Raw genomic sequence first — 21093 nt, forward strand, 5'->3', positions numbered from 1 at the left:
AAAAGAATAAGCATGCATAAGAGTTAACAGTTTGCCAGCTTTCCTCCAGTTAGGACCAAAACCCACGTCCTAACCACACTACATGTTTTTGACAAGATAAAGTTAATTACTTTAATAATAGTCATTAATTTCAGTGTGTCCTAAGGTTTTAGGGTTACTTTCTTTGTAGGTCTCACTTAGCTCGATGAACGAAATCAGTTTTCATTTTCACCCCCCTTTTCCCCCCTTCCCCCATATCAGACAAATGAGTAAAACCAAAGCCGCTGGAGCCTTGGGCTTCTCCAGCTGACAACCGCTGCTCTGAAGCACAGAGTGTAGACCTGCTGTGCTGCAGGCACCTCCCCACCAAGGTCTCTGAGCTCACCTCTCAAACTCTCTGGTCTTTGTGTACTCCTGGGCTCCTTTACTAATCACTATTAAGAAATCTTGAGTCAAAACAAACGGCACACGTTCCCGTTTATAACCAAATTTTTTCTTCTTGTGATCCAAAAAGTGCCCAAAATCTATATGAAACAGCTTTCAGAAATAAGAAATTATATTTTAGTTTAATATACAGATATAAAAGACCTTGAGCCAATTCATTTAAAGAACCCGAAAGCACGTTAACAGTTCCTACCTGTCCATCGTCCTTCACCATGATGTTGCTATTGTGCCGGTCTCCAATTCCCAAGATGAAAGTTGCCACACAGTACCCAGCACACGACCTTGTGAACAGGTCAATGGCTGCGTCGTATCTACAGAAAGAAATAAACACCTCATGGGTGTTGTGGAAACAGAGTAGCTGGGGAAAGAGAGCTGAAGTTTCACATTAACATTGGGGGAAAACAATGTCTGAAGACCTGAGAAGTTCTGAGATTTTTAAGTTTTCAGGAAAATTTTTAAGATGTTCCTTGACCTAAGCTTAATTCTAACCAGAAGCAAAGAAACATCCATCATAATTGCCTCCCCGTGGTAGGTGTGTGCATGTGTCAAGGTCAGAGGTCAACACTGGTGCCTTTTGTTACTCGCCATCTTATTCATTTAAGGATTCTGACTCATGTGAATTTTGTATGACTGGATCCACATCTGTGGGGGTCAAAAGAGGGTGGATCCCCGGAGCTGAAGATGAGTGGCACAATGTCAATGTGGGCGTGTCCTCTGGGGGAGCAGCGAGAGTCCTTAACCTCTGAGCCCTCTCTTTAGCATCTCTCCACCTTAGTTTCTGAGACAATGCTTCTCACTGAACCGGGACTCACTGCTAGCCAGCCCCTAAAGACAGAGCTGTCTCTGTCTTTAGGGGCTTCCTGCCTCAAGCCTGCCTCCAGGCTGAAGACCTACATCACAAAGCTTTATAAGGGTGCTAGAGATTGAATTTTGGTTTTTATGCTTGTGCAAAAGTAGGTCATCAACTGAGTCACCTCTCCAGCCCCCAATTTTTCTGTTATTCTGAGATAGGATCTTACACTGCACCCAGGCTGGCCTTGAACTCACAGCATACAACAATCTTCCTGGGTTAGCCTCTTGGGTGCTGGGATAAGCCACAATCTGCAGGAGAAAATTAATTTTTTTAAAGGGTCTCACTATATAGCCCTGGCTAGCCTGGAACTGACTATGTAGTCTAGGCTGACCTCACATTCAAGAGAGATCCACCTGCTTCTGCCTCTGCCTCTCTGTGTAGTTTAGGCTGGTCTGCTACTTAAGGATCCACCTGCTTCTGCCTCTTAAATGCTGGGATTAAGACATGCGCCATTATTGATAGTGTTGAAAATTATTTTCTAAAACAACATTTTTAACATATTAGAAGTAAAAATTTGAATGTATATTATTTTTTGAGTAAGATCTATTCTACTTTTAAGTATCTATCCATGCATGGGCATGTAGATCCAAGTGATGGTGTCCTGGAGACAAAAACAGGCCACCAGACACCCTGGAGGTGGTCTAAGGCACCCCATTATGGGTTCTGGGGGCTGAACTTGAGTCCTTCAGGAAAGGAACAGGCACTCTTAACTGCTGCACCACCAAATGTTCGTTTTGTTTATGATTAAGAGTAAGAGGATGTGAGATACAAGGTGAACGATGGGGACCCATCAAATCATAAGCAACCCTCTCGCTCATTCACAACAGCCTTCACTACTTCAAAAGGGACGTGCATTTTTCCTGACCACAGTGGTTTTCTCCTTAGCCAAGAAGTCCACTGAGCCAGCCACTAGCACGGAACAAACTCAGGAGCAAACTCACATCTCGCCCTTGTTCTTGTCCTTGAGCCACTGATGCAGAGTGTGACTGTTGAACTGCAGCGCCCCCTTCAGGCCTCCTTTGCACTGGATCTGCATGATGGTGTGAGAATTCCTCACCACTTCGATGAGCCCCACACAGTCCCCAATGGAGAGACAGCCGTAAGGTAGCATTCTGGAAAATTGACAAATGTTTTTGATTGAAATTAAATCCCCAATTCTCTCGCTTTCTTTAATCCTTTCATGCATAGTCCCTTGTTCTGTCTTAAATCCTGGCTTATTTCTTTGTTGATACACACATGCACGTACACAATCTTCCTAAATATGTAAGTACAACCTGTTCTCTATATACAAAATGTCACTTATATGTATGTTTTCAGGGCAGACCATTTGGTACTAAATAACCAAATGAGGGGTCTCTCCTGGGAAGACAGTCTCTCACTTTCAGATTTTCGTAGCTGTCCTTGGTCTTTGTTTAGGACTGAGGCCTCAGGTGACTTTCCTCTTCCATGTTAGCATGTCTACTGCTGCTGACATCTTTGTTCAATAAAACTGAAATATTCTAGTAGGCCAAAAATATCTATATTAAATTAGTAAATTTAACATGAATAATCTTTATTGTCTTAGCTTATTTCTCTTTATTTTCTTTTTTATATTGACAAACCTATTCCTAAAAATGTATGAGTTCAGCTAAAACCAAATCATTGTGTATTAACAGTTCATTTCATATGGAACAAAACAACTTATCCTAAAAAAGCAGTGAGGGAGGCTGGAGAGATAAATGGACCAGCTGTTAAGAGTACTGGTTGCTCTTTCAGAAGACTCGGGTTTGGTTCCCAGCACCCACATGATAGCTCACAGGCATCTGTAACTCCAGTTCCTGGAGACACTTCCAGGCATGCATGTGGTGCATCAACACACATGCTGGCAGAACACTTGTACACATAAAACAAATGAATGAAAAAAAAAGTGAAAAACTGGCTGTCACATTTTTTTTTCTCAAAATGTTGTTATGTCTGGGTTTGATGGCCAACTGTTTTTATTTGTGCCGGGCGGTGGTGATGCACGCCTTTAATCCCAGCACGTTGAAGGCAGAGGCAGGTGGATCTCTGTGAGTTCGAGGCCAGCCAGCCTGGTCTACAAGAGCTAGTTCCAGGACAGCTAAGGTTGTTACAAAGAGAAATCCCGTCACAAACAAACAAACAAACAAACAGACAGACAAACCCTGTCTCAAAAATAAAGATTTATTCATCCACTGATTATTTTTTTATTAATATTTATTTATTATGTATACAATCTTCTGTCTGTGTGTGCCTGAAGGCCAGAAGAGGGCGCCAGACCTCTTTACAGATGGTTGTGAGCCATCATGTGGTTGCTGGGAATCGAACTCAGGTCCTTTGGAAGAGCAAGCAATGCTCTTAACCACTGAGCCATCTCTCCAGCCCCTCCACTGATTATTTTTATGTGTATGTATGTGCCAGTGTGAGTTCACATGCATCGCACGTATGCATGAACATGCAGAGATCAGAAAAGGGCATCAAATCCCCTGCAACTTGAGTTACAGAGTTATGAGCTGCCACGTGGGTGCTGGGAACCCAATGAAGATTAGCAACTGCTATTAAACATCTCTCTAGCCCCATGCCAGCGGTGTTACTTACATTTTTATAAGTAACAGACACGAGCAGTTTTTCTTATGTTGATGGTTGTTATCTTTTTGAAACAAGGTCTTGCCTTGTGGTTTAGGCTGGCCTCAAACTCAAGATCCCCCTGCCTCAGCTTCCTGAATATATGGGTTACAGGTATATGTCATCACTCTTTAAGTTTTATACATGATGCTTTAATTAAGCACATGAAGTAAGATCTACATACAGGCAGGCAGCCAGGAAAAGGAAGAACAGAGTGATGTTTTTTTTTATACTATTCTATAATTAATAAGATATTCAATTTGCAATCTGAACTATAAAGCTGTACTAATAAATAATAAACTTCATGCTTTTACATCTAAATTGACTTGTGTCTGAATGTGTGCTTTAACATTAAGGACATTATGTGTTCCTGTACGCGTCATTTAGAAGATATCATGACTTGTAAGTTTCATAGATTTTCTAAGTGTTGGTTCTTTTTTTATAATGGCATAATAAATAATAAAATATATTAATTTTTTTTGGTTTGTTTTTTGAGCTATGGTCTTTCTGAGCAGCCCAGGCTAGTCTGGTACTCTTCCCTGTGAAGTCAAGTCAGCTGAACTCTTGCCAATCCTCCTGCCTTAGTCTCTCAAATACAGGGTTACAGGCATGCTAACCACGCCCAGTCACAGTTGTTAATGCTACCACTAATCTCATTCAGAAAAGTCTAAATTGGGGAATACTCATAAACAAGTTTTCTACAATTCTATTTTTTCCCTCTAAAATTCAAACTTTATCACTGGCAATACATACTGCCATAGTTTTCCTATTACAGACACGTGAGGGGGTTCATTTTTAATGAAAACACTCGCCAAAGAGCCTGAGTTACGCCTGTCCATTAGATGTTTCTGTTTTGGTGTTTTTGGAACAGGGATTTGCTATGTAGCCCATGATGGTCCTGGTCTTGTTAGGTAGTCAGGTTGGCCTTAACTGTGGATTTCCCTCCTTAATCTTCTGACTTCAGGGCTTAAATGCATGTACCTATACTTGGTCATCAGTTTGTTTTAAAATAAAAACGGTATTTCATGAAAAAGCGGCTAGTTTTACAACTTCCATCCAGAAATGCTCATCTGTGACCTAACCGTGTTTGGGATGCGGAAGAAGTGATTTTAGGGAGTTCTATCTTGTTATACTGAGTATTGAAAAGAGATAAGCAATGCCTGCAGTCAAGGTGGAGCCATGGCGCTGACAGATGCAGGGCTCTGGAGTGCTTCTCCTCTGTAGTCAAAGAGTTGAAAGGAGCTGGAGATCTGAAGAGAGTTTTGACATCAGACACGGAGATGCAGATCTGGAGTCTCCCTGCTGGTTTTCAGCCTTGCTTTGGTCCAGTATTCCCTGACTATGCTCCCTTCCTTCCTTCTAGAATGACAGGGCATACACTGTGCTATTTGAAAGCATGTCATCTTCTCTTTGATTTTACAGGGTTACAGTTAAGAGATTGGCTTTGCTCAGAAGAGTCTTTGGACTTTTAAACAGTACTGAGATGGTAAAAGACCATGGAGACTATGGGACTAAATGGATTTTGCATTCTGATATAACATATAAGCCTATGTGGACAGTGAGTGTACTGTGGTGTTTGGAAGGAGAACTACCCCTAGAGGCTCATATATCTGCATGCTTGGTCCCCAGTAGGTGAACTTGGGAAGGATTAGAGGTGTGGCCTTCTTGGAGGGGATGTGTAGTTGTGGGCTTTGAGGTTTCAAGAGTTCAGTGTCTCTCTGCCGGCTGGGAGGTAGGTAAGGATGTAAAGCTCTCAGCTACGGTTCCAGCACTCTGCCTGTCTGCTTTCTTTTTTGTGATGATAATTGAATAACCCTCTAAAATTGTAAGTTACAGCCCCCCCCCCCCCCATTAGGTGCTTCCTTTTGGAATTGTCTTGGCTGTGCTGTCTCTTCACAGTGACAGAGACCATGTCCACCAGACAAAAGCACTTCTGAGCGGACAGCTTCTCTTGTGTGACTTAAGGATTTGCAAGAATCAAGTCAGTGAAGGAAGTGCTATAAGCAGTAGTGACTATGAGAGCGGAACACATTCCGGCGATGTTAGAGGACGAGAACACAAGTGTCCATCAGAGAACACTGGATAGAACTGGAAATTGATAACAACTTCAGCTGCTTTCCTAAGTTTTGCCACAACGTTTAGTAAAAGGTAGAATTACTAAAGTTCTATGATGAAATTTGTTTCTGAACTTCAATATTCTTAAATTTCTATTTGTGTTTGTACGAATGCACAAAAATGTGGGTGGCTGTGGTCAAAGAGGGTACTGGATTCCCTAGAGCTGGAGTCACAGGCAGCTGCAAGCCACCCAATGTGGGTGCTCACAACCAAACTCCGCTCCTCTCCAACAGCCAAAGCTTATTCACCACTGGGCCACCTATGCAGCTTCATGTCTGAACTTTAATAAGCCTGCTCTACTGCTGGTGCCACTCCAAGGCACGGGCAGTCTTAGGGCACTCATGAGACTTAGGTGAGTCTCATCAGCTACGGGACCAAGCAAGAAAACAGATGAAAAGGCAATTAAGATCACCTCTTAATCACTACTGCACTTTTTTTTTTTTGATTTTGCAAATATTTTAAATATTAGCTTCTAGACTTCTACCATTAAGACTTTATTGGGCAGTAGAGGCACATACCTTAAATCCCAGTACTCAAGAGACAGAGACAGATGCATCTCTGTGAGTTAGAGGCCAGCCTAGTCTACAAAACAAAGATCTAAGACAGCCAAGAGCTGTTACAGAGAAACCCTGTCTCAAAAAAAAAAAAAAAAAAGATTTTCATTAAGACTTTTAGTTCATTCTCCTAAGATAATTTTCATTCCATGCTCTGATTACCTACCGAAGGTCAAGGCCTTGGTTTTGCCAAATGTTCTCCATAATTCGGATGATCTGAAGTGTTAACATATCTTGCCGCAAATCTGAAATTCAAAAATGTATAGCACACTTAATACCATATCAACACTTTTGTCAGAAAGAGCTATATTTAATCTTTAAAATAATTCAAAAGACAGCAATGTTTTAAGTTTTTAATCTACTTCTAAACTTTGCATAATCATCTGGGTAATGACAAGGTATTTAAAAAGTTCCAACTATATTTACAATATTTACCTTGTGTAGAATCCAGTGTGAGTGTGGCCCATGATGAAATGCTGGGGTCAAGAGCACTCACTGCTGGTGAATCTCCCCCATCCCCGCAGCCCCTTCTCAACATAAATTAGGGCCTTCTTTAAAACAGTCTCTCAGATGACTAAATACATTCTTTGTCTGGTGGTTCTTTCATTTTTGTCATTATCTGTTGAATATTCTTTGCCCAGTCATACTTTAAACTACAAGAGGCAGGCTCTGCCATGGTCCCAGGGTCCAGCACACAGAATAATTAAGGAATGGATGCTATGCAAGCTGCCCAAGCACACATGAAGTAAGCCAAGGCAGACACTGACTCCAGGGCTCCTGATTCTGAAGATCAACTTCAATTATGAAGGCTGACAGTCAGCTGGAGGTTAAGATTAGGTCCTGACAGATTGGCACCCATTCCCATAAGGACTTTTTTGAGATAACTTTTTTCTTTCTTTTTTTTTTGAAACACAGTCGCATGTAGCCCAGGCTAGCCTTAATTGGATATTTAGCTGTAGACCTTGAACATCTGGCCTTCACCTCTCAAGTGCTGCGATTATAGCTGTGTGTCAAACAACTTCGATGGAAAGACTTTTGCCAGAGTATCAGGACCACCTGTACTCATCTTAGTTCTGTCCTTTCACCCTCCTATAACGCCAGCTTTCCTCCAGTTCAGCCTCAGTACAGTTCAGGAGGATGGACCCAGCTTCAGCCACTTCTCTGGGGTCTCATTCTGTGTGATTTTTTAAGCATACAGATACACTTTCTTTCTCCTGTTAGTCTGGCTTCTGCTATTTTAATCTGTAGCCCACCCTAGGAATTAATGAGGGCAGACGTATGTCATTTTTTGCTTTCCTACTCACTGTGGGGTTAGGAAGGATTACTAGACTTAGAGTTACAAGGGTCAACCTTCAGTTATTTCCCTGGTTGCTAAGATATACGACAAGTGAGTTCCTTGTGGCAAGAGTCTACCTTCAAGTCAGATGAGGGGAGCTGAGAAGTATCTGCATATACCCACTCTCTTCAGGTCCTGAGTTCAAAGTCATTATAGCACAATATCCCATTTCCCAAAGTCCTCCACATGCACACTGCAAAACCCGAGGCATTTTAATATTCTCCACTTTATACAGCAATCCTTAAATGGCTCTCAAAGGTTCCCATGGTTCATAACTACCCCATGTGTAAAGACAGCGACATGCACTCAGCATGAGCTCATTCTCTCACCGTCGCCATTTTTAAAGATGATCTCATTGTTCTGAAACAGTAGCTCTGACATGATGTCTGGGTTCTCCCAATTCAACCATAGTGGCCTTTTTGCAGACGACATAATTCGACACTCTTCAAGCCTGTAAGACAGTTGAAGATCTTACCAGGCACCTTAGTTTTTTATACTTTTGGTCCTTTGGGTTTATTTTAAAGACATATACAATATAGCTTTTTGAAGTGTTACAAAAATTAAAACTTTTCCAAAGGAAAATAATCTTAAAAATGTTTACAAAAATTTTCAACCAATCTAAGAACACATCATTGGTTTTATATAGACCATTCCCACTTCTGTGTATGATATCACAACATCTAACCACAGAAAGATTTAAACTATTATCAAAGTAGCAGAAACTGATTCTAAATAAAGATAGGTCTGGTTGAGCCTACTTTAATATTATTTTACTATAGTTGTTTTACAAGAACTGGAGGAATGGATTTTGTTAAGACTTATTTGGAAAAGTACTTGTTTAAACATGACAATAAAGGACATAAAAACCTTACCTGAGGTTCCCTAGTTGATGAGCAGGGTTCAGAGGAGACAGAAAACCCTGCAGAGCATCCATGAAATCTGGCTGTCTCATCTGTTCAACCAAAAACTTCATCTGTACCTGATAAAAAGCACAATCCATGTGAGAAGTGGATTTCATGTGGGAAAAGCAGTTGCTGCTTCCTTCACACACTGAGAATGCAGTGACTCCATCCCTAGGCCGGGCTCACTCTGGTGGCGTCCACGACTGAGGCAGTATTGTCAGGGAGGCATCAGGGTGGGAGCATGGCTCTGGGAGACAAGCTCTAAGCAAGGTATTATTCAAGTACTACCTACAGACCAGCTGTGGCTTTTGTACATCAAGGTGCATTACACACACTGTCCTGCCCCTTGTACACTGGCTGCTCTCACAGCTGAGTTCAGTAGGTAAGGCCAGATTATGTGATCTGAGAAGTCAAGTATTTTCTTGACTTTCAATGAGGAAGTCTGCTGATCCTTATTTGAGAAGATAAACAAAAAGACCAGGCTACTTTAGATCTGAATTTAATATTCTTACTTTTAAGGCTTCTTGGAAAACTTCAAGCATTCACACTGTTAGGAGGATTAAAGGATCTGGAACCCACTTGATGTGCAGGCTCTCACACTACATGCAGTTCACATTATGAAGACCTAGCTCAGCCATCAACTCTGAATTACCAAGCAGTCCTGATAAGTTTTTAAGGAAACTTTCATTTATTGAAAATATAAAATGTGATAGAACCAAAGCTACAGGCTAGGAAGTCGTAATTTTCCCACTGGAATTTAAGTAATGAAGCTATTTCTCTATATTAAGTGAATGGCTAGAAAATCTCATTACCACTGACTAGGCATAAAAGAAAGAGATTTGTGTCTGCTCTAATATTAGCACAGGGCCCTCATACTCTAGTGTAAGCACACAGCTACCCACAGGAACTGTTTGTATTCCAGAGTGGAACTTCAGCTCCTCACAATAATGTCATCTAAGCTGACAAGTCACTGAGTGATGAACTCCAATTTCCTAATGAAGCCGCTGTACAAAGTCAGTGTGTGATATGAAGACTCTAGCACAAAGAAATGCTAGCACTTAACAAACTATATGCTGTAAAGCTTTTCAAACTACTGCAATATAATCATTTTTCTCAAAGCAGTTCCGCTGTCCACAATCACCATGTCAGAAACAGAACAATTCTTTTTAATTTTCTTTCTTTTTACATCTATTTACTTATTTCTTTACATGTACCACACTCACTACACCAAGTCTGGTGTGTATGTTGCTGAGGACTGAACTTGTGCGTTCCTGTCTCATCCATCGTTCACATAGTCATATACCACCAACAGCTAAATCCTGGCCTTCCTCTCTCTTTACTACTAATCTATTTAAGAGTCAATTCAATCACATATTTTAAGGAATCTAAATTAATACAGTAGCTTTTTTTTAGATTAATTGCCCAACTTTAAAAAAACCTATTTTTCTGTTCTTTGCCTTTGGGACTCACTGGGGGATGATTTTCCTGTTTCACTGGAGGGGAGGCAATGTTTGCTTTTCAGCTGGCAGTGATGAATGAAGAGGGACGGGAAAGGTCCTAGGAACCTTGAGTACAGCAGATGTCAACTGAGTCCAGTTAAACTCACTACTTGTTTTCAGGGTCATTATCAAAATTACAAACACGGTAAGAAAAGACCATTTAATTACTACAGCTCCATAAGCAGAGTACACAGTGGGCACCCTTATGTTCAAGAGAGGAGACAGGAACTTTGCTCAGGTCATGTGATTAACTTCCTTCTCACAACCACTGTATTCAAAGTATTATTTCTATTTGGCAGTTGAGGAAAATGAGTCTTAGGACCCTACACATAATATATGTAATCACAAAGTTGGCAGACAGTGGAGTTTGAGTCCAAATTGTAAGGACCACAATCTATGTGTATACTGGACTTTTCAGTAACTCAGGCCCACTTCAAGTCCAAAGTCAACGGGAAAGTCACTCACACACCTTCTGTGTCTCATCCTTCTTCTCCTGCTTGAGGATGTCAGTCAGGTTGATGAGCTTCTCCATGGCCTCGACCTGTCTGTTCAGGTGCTTCAGATACATCCCACAGGCACGGCAGTAGGACTCCAGCAGCAGCCCAAACCTCTGACTAACAGTCTTATTGTGCATTTCAGACCTAAAGAACAAGCAAGATTTATTTATGTATATTATACAGTTTTGCTAATTTTTACTCATTTTATGTATATGGGTGTTTGCCTGCACATACATCTGTGTACCATGTGTATTCAGTACTTGTGGAGGCCAGAAGCGGATGCAGGAACTATAGCTCCTGGAGCTATAGTTATAGACTGTTGTGCTGTCATGTAGGTGCTGGGTCTCCTGTGCTCTCGTCACTGAGACATTGCTTCAGCCCTACAAGTAAAGTGTCTGGACAAGGCGAAACTGTAATCTTGATCATGAGGCTGTGCTAGGAAAACTGAATACATGCAGACAGGAAGTGCGCTTAGATTTGATTCTAATTCGCGTATCAACCTACATAGTCTTAAATGAGCATATACATGTTCTCAGAAGATACGAAAACCCATTTTCTAGCCCAATAAATGTTTTAATCAACAATACAATGATTAAAACACCTACCAACTTAGAAGAAAATAATTAATTTTATTATTATCTGTCCCATGATGCCTAAAGTGCTGTTCTATTTGTCTATCATAAAAGACAGCTCCAAGAGACAAACCCACACAAAGGTGGAAGGTGAGAAAAGAAGACTCCATGAAGTTGTTTTCTGACCTCCACACATCACTATGGCATGTGTATACACAAAAACACAATGAANAATGAGCAACTATGTATTTTACTGATCTAGGTTTATTTTGGCTACTATTTTCAATGTACGATACAAAGAAAGAAAACAGGAAAGTAGAATAAAGTAAACTGAAGCAGGTAAAAACTCTCTGAGTTCTGAGATTCCTGGAAGCATGTTCATACATTCCTGTCTCTATGCTCATTTTAAACGCAGCTTCTCTAGATACCAATTTTAATTAAAAACCAAACAAAATGAACAAACAAACAAACAAACAAAGCCACACTAGACACAAACCTGTTTCTAAATTTCCTGAAATCTAGGTGGTTACGGCAACTCTGAGTACTTTATCACACTGCATAAAGTAGTCTTTCACCCCTGACCCCAACCTCCCTCTCCCTCTCTGGAGCAAGAATTGGCCTACTAATTGTGATCCCCCTGCCTCAGCTTCCTAAAGTCCTGGGATCACTTGTAAAATCCACTTTCATTTTTAAAGCTTATTTTCTAACAAGAAACGTTGGACTCTGCCATTACTGTTCTGAATTCCAAGGTAAGATCCTCATTTTGAGACAACTTCATCTATGCATACAGTGAAATATCACAACATGAATTTGCATTTGGCAAATTTTACTTGGCTCAAAGTAGAAGCAAAACCTTTGAAAATATTTGCAATAACAGTACAGAATTCAGCTATGACTTCTGTTGCTCATTTAATTCCAAAGAAAATAACAGGCTTGAAACAGCTTTCCAGACAGACAAGGCAGCAAAATTCATACACTTAGTTGGGAGGTGAGTTATACATATCTAAAAAATTTGGTAGAAAAAAAATTCTGACTTACTTTAAATGCCAAAAGAAAAAATGGCCAATCCTTTGATTTGTCAACGCTTTCTTGAGTAAAAATCTCACAAGCAGGTTATCCAAATATTGTTCATATTTTAAGACCTGAGAAATTAGAAAAAACAAAAACAAAAATCCAGATGAATCAGGCCCATTTCTGATACAGCTTTTTTAAAAAATGCTATAAACAAAGTAGCTCCTACCATTAGTAATATATATTTTTTTAAAAAAGCATAAAACTAATACTATTGCTTTGATAAGCTATACAGATGTGGCGTAAAGTATTTTCAGTTTCCAGTGTCTTACCTGCACGAGCTGAATGAGGTACTGAGAAAGTTTATCATCTGTTAAGTATTTTTCCAAGCACCGAACGGCAAAACTCCGAACCATGGGATCCGGGTAATTACAGTCCAGAAGTTCCATGGCCTGCTCAGGCTTGATTGGAGGCCAGTCTTTGACTAAGCAGTACATCTGTGGGCAGAGAAAGACGGCACATCATATGTAAAACCTAAAGCAGCTTTAACATTTGACTTTAAAATTAGCCTAAAGCCAAACGTGGTGGCACATTCTTTTGGGAGGCAGAGGCAAGAGGATCTCTGAGTTTGAGGCCAGCCTGGTCTATACAGAGTTCCAAAATAGCCAAGGCTGTTTGTTACACAGAGAAACTCTGCCTCGAAAAACCACATACATACATACATACATACATACATACATACACACACACACACACACCTTAAAAATAGTTTTATATATAAGGTGATTATGACTGGTGTTTCTTAATTATGACATCATAACAATTTATATCTAAGTCGATGCAGATTTTCTGAGAATTCATGATTTAGGGAACATACAGGTTCTGTGAGAGCACCTAAAGGGTCTGTCTCACCTGGGCTACTTCATCTCTGGAATTCCACTTGACAGACAAAAGCAACTTGGGTAGGATTTCAGGAATAGTTACACAGTAGTGTCTGTTAGGGAAGACAATAGAGAATGTGTTATAGGAAGTTCTAACATCTAATTCCCCCATCATACATCTATAAGAAGTTCTAAGCTTATTATTACTATTAGCCTATCTGAAAAGCCAACTTGTGTTGAAGACTATGGTTGTACATACATTTACACGTCTATGCAGTTACAGTTAAAATGATAAAGTCCAAGAATTCAAATGGAGGATAAATGTTGGCTGACAGTTAAGAACAATCACGTATGTGTTACTCTGCTCTTCGGGCACTCAAATTGTTGACCTCTGTGACCCCCATGAGCTTACTGGACAAGGTGTGTGCTTCACAGACTCCCTGCAGATCTGAACTACAACTCCCTGTGTGAGATCCATCAGTATGGGGAGCTAGTGAGATAGCTGATGTGTCCACACAGTGATATGGGGAGTGGACTTCCGCAGACTGACCTCTGGCCTTCACATGTATACTGTGACACATGTGACCTCCACCCCACAATGATAAATAAAATGTAATAAAGAAAACATATACTAGTGTTCCAAGCAGCAACACGATTTACAAGTGAGGATAAGGCAGTATCTTCTTCCTCAAGGAGAAGGGGAAAGGAACTTGCCAAATACAGCATTTAAATCAATGAAGCTATAAGTAGCTTGTCTGAAGTGTGCATGTGTGCATGCATGCGTGCATTTGTGTTCCTGCTTGAATATTACTTTAAAAAAAATCTAAGACAACAATCTGTCAGTCTGAGGCTACAACTGAGTGGTAGAGTATGTGCTTAGTTTGTAGAAGGCAATAGGCTAAATCTCCATCACCAATTTATTAATAAGGAATTTAAGGAACTTGAGGATGGGGATATACCCAGGTTACCTAACATGCACGAGACCTTGGGCTTCACCCCAATTCCCAGGACCTTGTAAACCAGGTGTGGTGACATACCTGCAATCCTAACTTGGGAGGTAGAGGCAGAAGGATCAGAAGTTCAAAAGCCATCCTCATCTACAGTTCAAAGCCACCTTGGGCTGTAATCCTGCCCCAATAACAAAAAAAAAAAAAAAAAAAAAAAAAAAAAACAACTCTTAAATGTTTAAGTATCAACACAGCATGTGTCTCTAAAAAGAAACGTCTGTATCCATACTTTTGAAAAAGTCAACATAAATAAGAAAAGTAACAATTAAAATACATTTTATTATTTACTCTACTGTGTATAGTTAAAATGTATGTATATGTATATATGTATGAATATGGCAAGAACAAACCAGAAATGATAGATGGGTCACACCTGTAATCCCAGCTTTCAGTAAGTGGGCTGAAGTAGAGGGTTTTTAGGAACAGAGGCAGCTGGACTTTGCAGTGAACTCAAGTCCAGCTTGGACTACAGTGAGGGACCATGCTGGTCACTCCCTTGGCTTCCTGCCTTGAGACCATCATCCCAAACACTTGCCTGTGGCTCCATAGGAAGTCTTTCTCTTGCTCAGTGATTTCAGACAGTGGGTCCCGGGTGCAAAGTGCTCGAAGCTGTTCTTTGTCATTTTCTCTTAGTTCATTGTCTCTGGCGAGTCGGTTACTCTGTAAAGTAAAGTATAACTTTACACAGGTTTCTTTGAGACTCATGAGTGATATGTTTTGAAAAGCAAAAAAACTTTTAATAAAGCTCACATAACTTATTAATACAAAATAATTTATTCTTCCTACAGAACCAATTTAAAACAGTATTTGTGAAGCAATGCAGTCACATGGTTATTATGGCCACCATGCAGTCAGGTGAGACCGGGACAAAGGGAAGGGGGCAGCTCGTCCTCTCCCTGATGGGGCCCCCTACTACCCCACTAACTACAGCTTGATAATGCATCTGGCAGAACAGAGCCAGAAGCAGCAGAATAATAAAATAAAAATGCTAACTCTTTCATATTCCTTGCTAAATCATCCTTGTAACTGTTGGCAAGCTTTTAAGTTTAAAAAACAAATTAAGAAAGATAAAAAAGATGAATTAACTCATTAAAGCACTTGCATTCAACATTAAAGAACTAAAGCAGAAAGTAACAAACATTATATAATCACATGTAATAGATTTATTCTCTTCAAATACAGATTATTTGCTTCTGAGTCTTTGAATAACACCCCAAATAATCTCAAATGTCACCATGTAAAAATAAAAGAAACAAAACAAGAGGGTCTGTGAGATGGCACATTGACTGGATAAAGACGCTTGCTGTCAAGCCTAACAGCCTGGGTTTGATCCCTGGGATTCACCAACTCCATCAAGCTCTCTCTGACCTCCACAGGTAAGCTGAGGCATGCACACTTACTTTCCACAATTAAAAAAATGCGATGTAGGGGGCTGGAGAGATGGCTCAGCGGTTAAGAGCATTGCCTGCTCTTCCAAAGGTCCTGAGTTCAATTCCCAGCAACCACATGGTGGCTCACAACCATCTGTAATGGGGTCTGGTGCCCTCTTCTGGCATGCAGGCAGATATTACATAATAAATAAAAAAAATAAACATTCAAAAAAATGCGATGTAACAGATCATCTGATCAGATACCATGGATGATTATTATACAAACAGATACCATACTCTAGCCTTTGGAACAGTATAAACAAAAAGAGTCCTCCATGTTAGTTGGTCTTTATATACCAACGTATCCTGAAGCTACGTAACAGGATAAGGAAGGACATAATGCTTCAGTGAGCATCAGTTTCGTGTTGCTGTGCCCTGCTTTGCTCTTCCTGTTAGGCTCAGAAAGTAGATCCTACTCAGAGAGCGCCCAATCTAATAGGAGATTTTTTAAAAGGTGAAGAAGCCAGTGAGAAATGCCCACGGCTAAGGGGAGGACCACAGCAGAGGAGGGGTCAACACGTGAAACTGGTAGCTCAGGTTGAATACTTTTAGTGATACTACCTAGGGATGAATGCCATAGCTTATTCTACATTTTGTAATAGTTTCTGCAGCTGTTCTAAAGCAGAAGGGAAGTCAGTTAGGAGGCTACTACATGGTCCAGACGAGAAACCTGCTGTCTTACTATCATCATTATTATCAGCATCCAATGGATGCCATCGCTTTTAAAATGTTTATATGTTAATATAAAATAATTTACAGAAAAATCAGAAAAACCCATTTTACTATATATTTTAACAAGAATCCAAGCGTAATAAACTTAAATTTTCTCCTATGTGCTTCATTTTGAAATATCTTTGTCACACTGTAAATAACACTGTCAAAACAACACTTGACACTGAGGGTTCATACTTTTGTTGAAGACATCAAGATGGTTATTTTTCTCGCTCAACAATTTAAATAACATTCCATTTTACATTTATATTTCTAAATCACATGATCATGGAATGAATTCTGCATCACCTTTTTCCTTTCACAGGCCTCTATATATATCAAGTCACTGTTGAGTCCAACATTGCCATGATTAGTTTGGATAGTCAGCATGACTGGACTGGCAAAGCTTAGGTTAGTCAAGCACACAGTGGCTTTGAGAAGCTCCAGACAGATGTGAGCATCAGCCAAGAGATGGGAGATCTGGGCAGAATAAAGGGAGAGACGGATGCCTGTGCTCAGGCCTCCCCTTTCCTTTCCCATCAGCTACCCCCTGGAACACTACCACAGAGCTGCTCTGCTCTGTATGCCTTCCTCACTATGAGGGACAAAGACCTCTAAACATGAGCCAAAATAAGTCTTCCCTTCTTTGATTTTCTGTTTCAGATATTTTAAAAAATTGTTTTATGCATCTGAATCTTTTTTGTCTGCATATATAGCTGTGTACCTTGTACATGCCTGGTGCCTGCAAAGGTCAGATGAAGGTACTGGGATCCCTGGAACTAGATGGTTGTGAGCCATGATATGTATGAGTGCTAGGAATATGAGTCCTCTGCAAGAACAAGTGCTCTCAATGCCAAGTCATCTCCTTAGCCTAGCTTCCTTGTTTCTCTCAGTGGATGCTACAGTAATTAAAAAGTGTTACACATCATGGAGCATGGAAGAAATACTATGGAAGTGTGGCAAAGTCTTTGACAGAAAATATAGAAACAGAATCATTCCTTGATTAGCACTCAGTTGACTAGACTTAGTCTATCACTGGAAATACTTCCACTCCTTTCATCTTTACTGAGGATGTACACTGTTTGACACTGTGTTTACAAGACAAATCTCACCAACACCAGAGTCTGAAGCTGTGGTTCTAAAGTGGAGTAATTTCCCACCTCCAGTGGACCTTTGGTTGTACCTGGAGAAATTTTTTGATCATCAGTTTGTGTCTAGTGACATGCAGCATACTCTACAAAATAGATTCACGTGGCCTTCAGAGCAGGAATGAGGCTGAGAAACAGTGCTGCCCACACCCCATGATTTCCCCAGTAATGATGAAACAGCCTCCTCTATAACTTCTATCCCAACTAGGGAGATTGAGAATTTCTGTCCAGTCAATGTCTAAACACCACAAGGAAAAATTTTTTACAAAGCTGGTTATTTGCAGACTCATTTAAATCTCTATCTTCTTTTTAGAAGATGTCACAGACACTGGGCAATTCAGGGAGGAAAGGAGGGTGATGGACTAATGACTGGACTTCCCTGCGGCACTCTCCAGGCCATTAGACCCTCCTCTACATCTCTGTATTAGCTTAGTCTTCTGTGAGGATGACTGGAAGGAATGAAATAGAAAAATGCCTTAATATCTAGGAAAACTAAAGTTCCATAATTATCTTACACTTAGAAACATTCCCTACATATCTAAATGGCAAAGATTTCCATATATTCTATAAAAATAAATAAAACACACTACAAGTCAAAAAACCTCAGCCCTCACCAAGTGTTATCTTACTCAATAAAGAGATTTTTTTCTTTATTTTTGCTTTGTTTTTATATTGTACACACAGGAAAACAATCAGTTTCAACTGTGTGGCAAGATGTCCTCCGAAGTTCTTAGGCACTGCAATCATTGTGCCTGGCCGGGCACCCTTGCCAACCTCAGTCCACTATTAGTCAGCTGGTCTCACATCGTGTGGAAAGGCAGAAAGGACACCCTCCTGGAAGCACCTCTGAGCACCCACCCTGTCATCAGGAAACAAGCACGACAGGTAAGTGGTCTTTGATCTCAAGTGCTCTGGTGTTCAGCCTGTGGTTAGCATTCGACAACAAGGTAAACACACTGTTCTCCAACTTGATTTCTGGAGACCTGGACTAACACTTTGTGATGAAGAGTTGCTTTGCTGCCTCCAAGTAGAACTCATGTTTCTACTTCAGTATCAACTCCCAGCCACTACTCAGAGAGGCCTTTCCTGGGCCTAGCGTACACTAGCTCTACCCACCTCAGTTATCTTTATACTATTGTTCCCCAGTCCCCCTCCGCCATACATGCTGTATGATCTTGGACATCTCTTTAGTCCACAACTTCATTACAGCATCTATACGAATGTTTTATACACAGCAGCATTCAATAGGGCTTCAAATAAAGTACAAAGAAACAGGTACAGGAGGACAGGAGGCTACAGAAAGATCTCTCCTGTGGCATTGTTACAGTGTTGTATTCCTTTACACTGTATGAAGACACGTCATTGTGACAGGTTTCATAAAAAGATAAACAGCCAATAGCTGGCCAGGGAAGAAGGTAGTGTTGCTAGGTAGACGAGGAGGAAGTCTGGTATGTAGGAGATGAGGTAACAAGCCACTACCCATGTGGCAGCATGTAAAGTAATAGAAATGGATTAATTTATAAGAGCTAGTTTAAAAAAAAAAAAAACAACCTAAACTATCGGCCAAGCTTTCATAATTAGTTAAGTCTCTGTCTTTTTTTTTTTTTTTTTTTTTTGTGAGCTCGTGACCCAAAGAAAAGTCCATCTACAACAGAGCTCAGTAGTATCCACACCAGGATGATCGAGCTATACAACTCTCATGGACACAAAGCCGGTGCTCATCTCTAGACACTATGGCAGAGACAAAGAAATGCAGGTGTGTGTCTTACCAGTCCTGTATGAGAGTAACTGAACCCAGCTTCTCGGGACACAGACCAGTTGGCATGCTCTTCGATCACAGACATGTCGGGAAACTTCACCACACTGCTGAACCAATCAAACTCCAGCTCTAAGCAAGGAGTTTCCTATAAGAAAAAACAAAGGTTATTGCATACATGTTATGCTTAGCTGTCATAAAGAAAACTGATTTCTGATAATAAAAAGCTTACTTTATTTGGATTTGACCCGGTAACACCAATAGGGTTCAGCAGATCTTCTAACCCATGTGGTACAGGCCAGAGATTCAAAGCCATTTTCCCGGATACTAGGGTGTCTGTGTAATCAAACAAGTTTATATTTCCCCAGGCCAATGGACAGTGCTCCTTAATGAAACAAAGAAAATATTCACGATTCTGTGAATAAATCACACATTTCCAAATACACTTCTTCCCTTGGAGGAGAATTCAACAGCTGTATCTATAGTTAAAGGAATACAAAGTCTACCAAAGCCACAATGGCTTTTCAATATCAGGGTTTTCTGTGCTTTTCCCACTGGAAATCCCAGTGTTTTCTCTCTTTTAAGTGGACTCCAGCGCAGGAGTGAGGTGTGTAGTAACTCTTGCAGAACCCAGCATGCTTAAAGAATTACACATAAACTCAGGACCTACTTATTCACCAGCCATTTATTTCTCAAGCTCTCCTACTGTATTCTTAAAAGATACACTAATATCTTACAAAGCTTTAATCAATTAATACTTTACTTAAAAAAAGTCAGCATGGTGGCACCCGCCTGCCATCTGCATTTGAGAGGATGAGAAAGACAATTCGGTGCTCAGGAGAACCCTGGGTTACATACATGGCAGGATGAGTCTGAACCAAGAAACAAAAGAGGAAATCTGCCCGTTTTGTAAGGAAGCACGAATCAGAGCTGTCAAGGGATTCTGGGGGTAGCCACATCTAGAGATGGTATCACCCGAGATACTTTACCTCCTTAGCACCCTTTCGGCCTTTAACAGAGCAAATGGAAAGGCAGAGGCGAGCGGCACGAGGGAGATCAGGAATGTATATGTCATAATTCAGCCATTCACTCCACCTATAGAGAATCGGTAAAACAAAGCTATTCCCAGAATGCACATGGCTCCACAATACATCAATACTAAGATGAGGGAAATGACAATCAAACAAAGTCACAGGACAGAACTGTATTAAAATGGCCAAAGAGTTGGGTGTGGTGGTTCACACCTTTATCCCAACACTCAGGAAGCAAAGGCAGGTTTTGTGAGTTCAAAGACAGCCTGACCTATATAGCAAGTTCCAGGTCAGTCAGAGTTACATAGTGAGACCCTGTTTCAAAAACCTGGATTGTGTTGAGGGGTGATGTCTGGGTCAGTACTACTGGCCATAAAGAGTATGCAAAAAATTAAAACTTCACAGATGGAAAAGATAAAGGGCAGGTGGCAAAGAACATACTAACAGGAAACCTCATGTATTAGCACTAAATATAACATTTGTTATAACCAAACTGGAAAGCCTTGTAAAATGAACAAATACATACCCAACTTTACTATGAACAAAATACAGTAATGATCTATAGATTGCTAACGGAACTTTTCATAATAGCCTCCAACTGCAAATAATCCAAAAGGGAAATACACTTGCCAAAGCCAGGATACTTGTTCCCTTTAGGAGGAAAATCAATAGACTGGCCCTGGCCACTTTTTCTGTTTTTATTTTATGATCAGTGTCTGGGGGGGGGTGGGGGAGAGAGAGAGAG

At 40.5% G+C, this 21093-nt stretch overlaps 1 protein-coding gene across 3 annotated transcripts in view; it reads right to left on the reverse strand.

The window, feature by feature from the left end:
* The window catches only part of Pik3ca (phosphatidylinositol-4,5-bisphosphate 3-kinase catalytic subunit alpha), a 79018-nt gene that overhangs the window by 3481 nt on the left and 54444 nt on the right, over positions 1-21093 (reverse strand). For all 3 annotated transcript variants that reach the window (XR_007591018.1, XM_050138263.1, XM_050138264.1), the window contains exons 7-20: positions 20307-20412; positions 19550-19702; positions 19331-19465; positions 14808-14932; positions 13297-13378; positions 12717-12881; positions 12412-12515; positions 10774-10945; positions 8776-8882; positions 8233-8354; positions 6734-6812; positions 2218-2388; positions 617-734; positions 365-516 (exon numbers count right to left, since the gene is read on the reverse strand). Coding sequence is in view for 2 of the 3 variants with exons in the window: in XM_050138263.1 (XP_049994220.1) it covers positions 365-516; positions 617-734; positions 2218-2388; positions 6734-6812; positions 8233-8354; positions 8776-8882; positions 10774-10945; positions 12412-12515; positions 12717-12881; positions 13297-13378; positions 14808-14932; positions 19331-19465; positions 19550-19702; positions 20307-20412 (1791 nt within the window). In the remaining variant the exon portion in view is untranslated. The remainder of the gene's footprint in view (positions 1-364; positions 517-616; positions 735-2217; positions 2389-6733; positions 6813-8232; positions 8355-8775; positions 8883-10773; positions 10946-12411; positions 12516-12716; positions 12882-13296; positions 13379-14807; positions 14933-19330; positions 19466-19549; positions 19703-20306; positions 20413-21093) is intronic.

The sequence above is a fragment of the Alexandromys fortis genome, unplaced genomic scaffold (assembly GCF_014885135.2).
Source record: "Alexandromys fortis isolate MF-2015 unplaced genomic scaffold, M_Fortis_MF-2015_v1.1 scaffold_15, whole genome shotgun sequence".
In the NCBI taxonomy this organism is placed as follows: Eukaryota; Metazoa; Chordata; class Mammalia; order Rodentia; family Cricetidae; genus Alexandromys; species Alexandromys fortis.